The sequence below is a fragment of the Helobdella robusta genome, assembly GCF_000326865.2.
Source record: "Helobdella robusta unplaced genomic scaffold HELROscaffold_7, whole genome shotgun sequence".
Taxonomy (NCBI): domain Eukaryota; kingdom Metazoa; phylum Annelida; class Clitellata; order Rhynchobdellida; family Glossiphoniidae; genus Helobdella; species Helobdella robusta.
The window spans coordinates 989,063-997,853 of record NW_008705398.1 but is presented as its reverse complement, the minus strand read 5'-3'; the positions used below and the strand labels follow the sequence as shown (position 1 = coordinate 997,853).

At 35.7% G+C, this 8,791-nt stretch overlaps 1 protein-coding gene across 1 annotated transcript; it reads left to right on the top strand.

Moving 5' to 3' along the window:
• Positions 1 to 328: 328 nt before the first annotated feature.
• HELRODRAFT_189548 (hypothetical protein) lies at positions 329 to 8,762 on the top strand (the record flags this gene model as incomplete). The annotated part of the gene is made up of 14 exons (XM_009030710.1): positions 329 to 540; positions 841 to 1,037; positions 1,432 to 1,578; positions 2,945 to 3,028; positions 3,727 to 3,845; positions 4,377 to 4,512; positions 4,980 to 5,093; positions 5,291 to 5,396; positions 5,552 to 5,708; positions 5,879 to 6,089; positions 7,024 to 7,182; positions 7,572 to 7,648; positions 7,907 to 7,993; positions 8,691 to 8,762. 14 exons carry the CDS (start codon positions 329 to 331, stop codon positions 8,760 to 8,762), a joined length of 1,878 nt encoding a protein of 625 aa, XP_009028958.1.
• Between the last annotated feature and the right edge of the window lie 29 nt (positions 8,763 to 8,791).

Sequence of the window (8,791 nt, the reverse complement as noted above, 5' to 3'; positions counted from 1 at the left end):
CACACACGCGCACATTCACACACAGACGGACTTAAATGCACTCATGACCTGAATGCATTTATTTTGAATCTTAATTAATTTAGCTCCTTAACAACATTTGCTTAAGAAATTCTGTTATAAAGTACACACCTCAGTACTGACATACACACTTTTGCATGCTTTGCCACATACATACACACACACATGCATACATACACTTTTGCATGCTTTGCCACACACATACACACACACATACACACACATTCACACACACCACACAACGTATATATATATATATATATAACATAGATAATCATAACAAGATAGTTTATTCACATAACAAAGATAAATGATCAAACTTTTCCACAAAACAGTATGCAAAGGAGCCGCATACATCGCCCTGACTGAAGACTCGGCGGACAGCAGGTATGCCAAACTCGACAAAATGTACCGCCATTGCCAGTACGTAGAGAATAATGTCATTATCGATTTCACTTTTGCCGATTATGGCGAGAGTAACTTGAGCTTTGATTTCCTGAAAGATATCGAAGAAATTAAAGGGTACGTTGAAGGGTGTTTGTCTGTCTGTGCTATGGTACTATTTTAAAATATACACAGACACGCACACACACACACACACACACACACACACACACACATACAGACACGCACGCACACACACTCACACACACAGAGACACACAATGCACACATTACGATATGGCAAACAAACACAATACATTATTACATTCAAAATAGGACACAATACATCTAGAATACATTGCAATGGAACATAAAATACACATACAATACAATGGAATATATTTAGTAGAATATACAAAATACACAAATTTCCCAACAGATTTCTACTAATAAGAAAGATTAAGGCGAAGAAAATACCATTCAACAATTTGAAGATCATCTGGGGCCAAAAACTCTATAAATACCAGACGTACGTCAACAAAACTGCGAAGAAAAGCGATAGATCCTATTCAGTGTTTGTCGATGCTGTGGAGTCTTCGGCGGAATATGTTCACATTTATATGCCAAATTTAGTGGGTTAGATTGTGACGATGGAGATGAAGATGATGACGGTGAAGACGACGACTGTGATGACGATACGACGGCACTGATAACAATGATAATCAACAACAACAACAAACACCATCATCATCTTCATCATCATCTCCACCATCGTCATCTTCACCATCGTCAACTTCACCATCATCATCTTCACTATCGTCATCTTTACTATTGTCATCTTCACCATCGTCATCTTCACCATCGTCATCTTCACTATCGTCATCTTCACCATCGTCATCTCCACCATCATCATCATTATCCTCATCGTCTTCACCATCATCGTCTTCACCATCATCATCTTCAATATCGTCATCTTCACCATCGTTCTCTTCACTATCATCATCATCATCACCATCATTACCATATATAGAAATCATGAATGGTGACGTCAGCTTCCGTGATATGGACTCCTTACCCTACCTTAAAAGCATTCTTTGGCCTGAGCTACTCAGCAACTACGGCAATATGACTGACCAGCAGTGGGTCCAAATTTCCGGAGCCACCGGAAGGAGAAATGGTGATGATGATGATGATGATGATGATGGAGATGATGAAGATGATGATGGTGATGATGATGATGAGGGAGATGATGATGATGGAGATGATGATGATGATGGAGATGATGAAGATGATGATGATGATGGTGATGGAGATGATGATGATGATGATGATGATGAGGGAGATGATGATGCTGGAGATGATGATGATGGAGATGATGATGATGATGGAGATGATAATGTTGTTGGTGGTGGTGCTGCTGCTGATGATGATAGTGATAAAAATAATGTTGATAATAATGATGATGATGGTGATGATGGTGGTGGTGGAGATGATGATGTTGTTGTATATACATACATACATAGACAAACATACAAACCTACGTACATATGTGTTGTCATACATACATTATACATACATACATACAAACAAACAAACATACATACATACCAAAACACACACATACTGGCAAACATACAAAAAGCCTAATCCCCCATTGTGTTCATTGGGCTTGATTACATCAATATTTATTGTTGGCGTCATTTCTTTCGTCACATTTCGCCATTCATGCCTTATAATGAAACGGAAACAGATCAATATGATGATGATGATTGTGATGATGATGTGATGATGATGGCGACGATAGTGATGATAATGATCTTAGAGATGATGTTTGTATTGATGATGGGGATGATGACGACGACGATGATGATTTTGTTTGTATGAAGACGACGCTGAGAATGATGTAAGTTATAGCCACCATAGCAATCATCATCATCATCACCATCATCATCATCACCATCATCATTATCATCATGCTATCATCATCACCATCATCATCACCATCACCATCATCATCATCACCATTATCAACATCACCATCATCACTATCATCATGCTATCATCATCACCATCATCATCACCATCATCATCACCATCATCATCACCATCATCATCATCACCATCATCATCACTATCATCATCACCATCGTCGTCATCATCGTACAAGCAATGTTTGCTCATGACATCATCTTCCGGACACTTCACAAGGATATACAAAGCAGTTAATCAATTTTGTATCAACTTGTATGTCTGGTGTTTGCTTGTATGTGTTGTTTGTATTGTTTGTCTGCTGGCTTGTATGTGTGCATGTGTGTCTTTGTATGCTTGCTGAAAAAACACCGTACCACTCGTTAGAGATCATAGCTCCGAAAGCAACAAAACCCAAAGATTGCGATTATAACAACAACAAAAATACTACTATTATTATTACTACTGCTGCTGCTGCTACTACTATTACACAAATAATAATAATAATTAATGATAATAATAACAATAATAATAATTTCAGAAATTAATAATAATAATAATAAAAATAATTTCAGGAAATAATAAATGTCACATGACGTGTAAACCATTCGATGGTCAGAAGAGATGCTGGTCTGGCAGGGCCGAAGACTGCCAAAAATGTTTGTTATTATTATTATTATTATTATTATTATTATTATTTACGCATTCTTCTTTAGGATGTCGAGCTTCGTAGAATGTTTTAATTTTTAATTTTAAAACAATTTCACTTTTATTAAATTTTAATTCATTAACAATTTTTTTTAACGTGTGATCTATGATGAAAATAAAATGATGTTCCCATTATTAATATTATTATTATTATTATTATTATTATTGATGTTATTATTATTGGTATTGTTATTGTTGTTTTTATTATTATTATTATTATTATTATTTTACTTAGTTTCATTTCAATTTGTTTTATTTGTTTTGCTCTATCGTTGGTGTTTTAACTCAATGTGTTTTCGTTATTATTATTAATTATTGTTATTATTATTATTAATTGTTAATATTAATAATAACTATTATTGTTATTATTATTGTTAGTATCAATTATTGTTATTATTATTGTTATTCCTTTCGTCGCTTTGTACATAACTTCGTTATTATTATTATTACTATTATTATTATTATTATTATGGTTAAATCATTTTTTTTATGCCGTAATTATTACAAATCAACATCATCGTCATCGTCGTCGTCATCAACAACATCATCATCATAACCATCATCGCTATCATCATCAAAACCATCATCACCACCATCATGACCATCACAATCATAACCACCACCATCATCGTCTTCATCATCATCATAGTCACTCGCATGGGTTGTAGTAGTAGTTGCGAGAACAGATGTTCAGTGAACTCATCATGGCGATGCTGTGACGATGAGTGCGCCGGAGGCTGTCGAGACTACGGGCCCGCTAGCTGCTACGTTAGTGGATGATGACGATGATGATGATGATGATGAGGATGGTGATGATGACGATGATGATGGTGATAATGATGAGGATGGTGATGATGAGAATGGTGATTATGATGATGAGGATGATGAGGATGGTGATTATGATGATGATTGTTATGATGATGACGATGATGATGATGATGACGATGATGATGATGACGATGATGAGGATGGTGATTATGATGATGACGATGATGATGATGACGATGATTATGATGAGGATGGTAATGATAAGAACTTTGACGAGATTAGGGGTTACGTTAGTGATGATGGTGATGGTGATGATGATGATACCTATGATGAAATTGGAGATTACGGAAGTTGTTGAAGAAAGCCGAAAAAATTGAAAAAAAAAAGAATGATGAGAATTGTGAAAAAAATTTTTTTTTGATTTGAACGATCATTCGGATTTCGCTTTCGCTCTTAGTTTCACTTTCAGTTTCACTTTCAGTTTCAGAATTTACTTTCACTTTCGTTTCGTTTTTTTGTTTCTAAAAATAGGCCTGCAAAAACTACAACATCGGGAAGAAGTGTGTTAAAAACTGCCCGCCACTCGTGAGATATGACTCCATCAAAATGCAACACGTCAGAGATCCGGCCGGGATGTTTAATCTGGAAAAATCTTGCGTGCCCAAATGTCCAGGTTGAGTGGTTAATTGATTGGTTTGTTGGTTGATTGATTAGTTGGTTGATTGATTGTTTGTTTGTTTGGTTGATTGGTTGTTTGATTGGTTGGTTGGTTGGCTGGCTGGCTGGTAGGTTGACTGGTTGGTTAGTTAGTTGGCTGGTTGATTGGTTGGTTAGTTCATTTTATTCATTTAATTATTTTAAAATCAACTGACACAAAGTTTCTATCGAGAGAAAAATCATCACCACAATCGTCACCACAATCATCACCACAATCATCACCACAATCATCACCACAATCATCACCACAATCATCACCACAATCATCACCACAATCATCACCACAATCATCACCACAATCATCACCACAATCATCACCACAATCATCACCACAATCATCACCACAATCATCACCACAATCATCACCACAATCATCACCACAATCATCACCACAATCATCACCACAATCATCATCAGACCACATGTTGGTTGAAAGAGACTCATGTGTAATTATCTGTGGAAGCAACTCCAGGCCAGATATGGAGAGCCGAACGTGTGTTGATTGTTCCAAGTCTGACTCATGCCCCAAGGGTGAATTCATAGAATAATTACAAATCCCTAACAAAATATTTCATCATCTAAAAAGTAGAAAGATCTTTCTCCGACTATATACAACGTTTCAGGCAATACATACATACACATATACATACATACATACATACATACAAACATACAAACATACATACAAACATACAAACATACATACAAACATACATACAAACATGCAGTATGCAATGGCACGGAGGGCATTTTCACGGCAAAAGACCTGCCCTCTCTTGAAAACTGCATCATCATCCATGGCCATATTCGATTATCTAATTTTTCTTTTACCGGGTCGGTTATTATAATTATTATAATTATCATAATTATCATAATTATTGTTATTATTATTATTATTATTATTGTATTGTTATTATTCATCCATATTCGTACATTCATCTTTTTCTTTTAATTCTTCCTCAATCAATCCGAAACACCACCTCCACCAGACGAGACGCGATGAACCTATCCGACTTGAAGGTATTCGAATCGGTCGAGATTATAACCGGATCCCTGGACATAACCGAAATTACCGATCCCGAATTGACGGATCTCTCCTTCCTTCGTAATCTTAAGTTCATCATGGGAAACCAAATTGATGGGTGGGTGAGTGGATGAGTGAATGAATGAACGAATCCATGAATGAATGAATGGATGAGTGATTAGATGAATGATTACATGAATTAATGAGTGAATGAATGAACGAATACATGAATGAATGAATGATTAGATGAATAAATGAATCAAAAATCTCAGCCAACCAACCGACCAACCAGCCAATGAAATTAAATTTCAGAGTCAGGAGTGGAATAGCCCTCAAAATCCTCTCAAACGGGATCAAAACTCTATCCCTCAACCCATCCCTGGCCGTCATAAACGGCATCACGCAAATCGCCGAAAATCCTAAACTCTGCCTAACTCAAAACCTACCCTGGGGTAACGTGACGAAAGTTTACCTGACTAAAAATAGAAATGACGATGACTGCGGTTGGTGAAGTTAGCAACTATTTGCTTAATTATTATTATTATTATTATTGAATTAATTTGCCGTTAACAAATATTAAAATCATTTACTAATTAAAATTAATCAATTTATTCAATTATCTATTTATGTAATTCAATTATGTATATATGTATGCATGATCTTGAAGGCATATTCACGTATTAATGTATGTGTGTTCTATATATCAATAGATGGATACATAGGTTGAATGGTTGAATGACTAGGTGAATGGTTAAATGACTGAATGACTGAATGAATGAATGAATCAATCAATCAATCAACCAACCAACCAACCAACCAATCAATCAATCAATCAATCAATCAATCGACCAATCAATCAATCAATCAATCGACCAACCCATCAATCAACCAATCAATCAATCAACCCATCAATCAATCAATCAACCTACGCGTTTTTCTCTTTGCGACAGAGGCTTTTTTTCGTTCCTTAACTCGTGTTTTCAACAGTTTTAAACATTTTTTGATTAAACTACAAGTCTGTAATGTTCATTTTATATATATTATTTAATTTTGCCGGCAAAGATTTGTTAAAATGATTTTAATTTGATTTTAATTCAGTTGAAAATCTTCGTTTTATGAAAAGTTGGACGTTCTTCTATTGAATACTGATAACCTTTCGTGAATAAATTTGATGAAAAAATCATTTGTTTATTTAATTTCTATTCATTCATTTATTCATTCTTCATTCTTTCATTCACTCATTCATTTAATCAGCCAGTCATTCATTCATTCATTTATTGATTTCTTCTACATTCATCGACTGATTCATACACTCACTCACTCCCATACTCTCTCACTCACTCCCTCAATCACTCACTTACTCACTCATTCACTCACTCATTCAATCACTCTCTCAATCACTCACTCACTCACTCACTCACTCGTTCATCCATCTAGCGGCAAGCAACATAACATGCCACGTTGCTTGCGACAAGCGATTTGGTTGCATGGGCGTCGCGAGCAACCAATGCTACAAGTGCAACAACATCACGCACCATGACGACTGTATACTCACTTGTGATCATTACGACTACATGCAACCGGTGTTCAGTGATGGTAGTGATGATGATGACGATGATGGTGACGATGATGATGACGATGATGATGGTGACGAGGATGATGACGATGATGATGGTGACGATGATGATGACGATGATGATGGTGACGATGATGATGGTGACGATGATGATGATGGTGGTGATGATAATAGTGATGGTGATGATGAGAATGATGGCGGTAATGGTTATAATGGTAGTGGTGGTGTTGATGATAACAATGACGATGATGATTAAGATGATGATGATGATGGTGATGGTTACTTAATGTATTATTCAATCATATATCCATTCCATATCCCTTCGTTCATTCATTCTACTGTCCATTGCTTCTTCATTTGTTCAATCCTTCATTCATTCATTCATTCATTCATTCATTCATTCATTCAGGTATTGGTGGAGACGATGGAAAAGTGATGAAGTGTAAGAGATGTCACCAGGAATGTAGGGCCGGATGCAACGGATCGGTGAGCGAGATGGTGATGATGAAGATGATGGTGATAGTGATGATGATGGTGAAGAAGAAGAAGAAGAAGAAGATGGTGATATTAGTGATAATGATAGTGATCATCACCATCGCTATCATCATTTCAAGCATCATCATCACGAACATCATCACCATCATTACATCATCACCATCACACATCATCATCACCATCATTATATCATCATCATCATCACAAACATAGTCATCATCATCAACACAAACATCATCATGCTGGCAGCTGGCTTCCGACTGTTGGAGGTGCGTGTCGTACAAGCACCAGGGCACGTGCGTCAGCGAGTGTCCACTTGGTTTCGTGCCGGGAAAAGTTGATGACGTGTGCATTGAAATGTAAGCTGATTGGCTGGTTAATTCACTGGCTGATTGGCTAGCTGATTGATTGGTTGGCTGATTGATTGGTTGGTTGGATGATTTTTTGGTTGATTGTTTGATTGATTAATTGTTTGATTGATAGTATCATTTTTGTTTGATAGTATCTTTATTTCCTTTTTCCTACGTTAAATACATGTAACAGAAGCATTAATACTGATGAATTAAAAAAAGGTTAGGTTAAATGCTGAGTGTTCATAAGATGGTATTGTGTCAAGCTCATCATCATCATCATCATCATTATTATTATTATTATTGTTATTATCTTTTTTATTTGTATTCTTTGGTAAATATTTTTCTTTCCTATTTTTGTGGTGGGGTTGGGGCTAGAAAAACAAAAAATCAGTGATTACTGATAAGAAAAATTTATCAATTTAACATATGGAATAGTGGTAAAGTGTTTGCTTTTTGTGCTGCTGTAACCGGATTCGAATTCGCAAAGAGATCAACTATTTAGTGATTAATGTAGGTTAGATTAATGATTAATGTGATTAATGGGGGTTAGATTTGTCGGTAATGTGATTAGTGTAGTATAATATGTATTTTAAAAGACCAGATAGAAGATGGTGTTAAACATTTGAATGGAATAAATATTACAAAGTTTTAGAGGCGCAAAACTCAAACTACATACAAAGAGATGTCATTCCTCGAGATGCAAAGCTTTGTATCTCTGGGTCATTATTATTATATTACTGATGAAGAATTAGAAGCTGATCTAGGAACAATAAAAGTATCC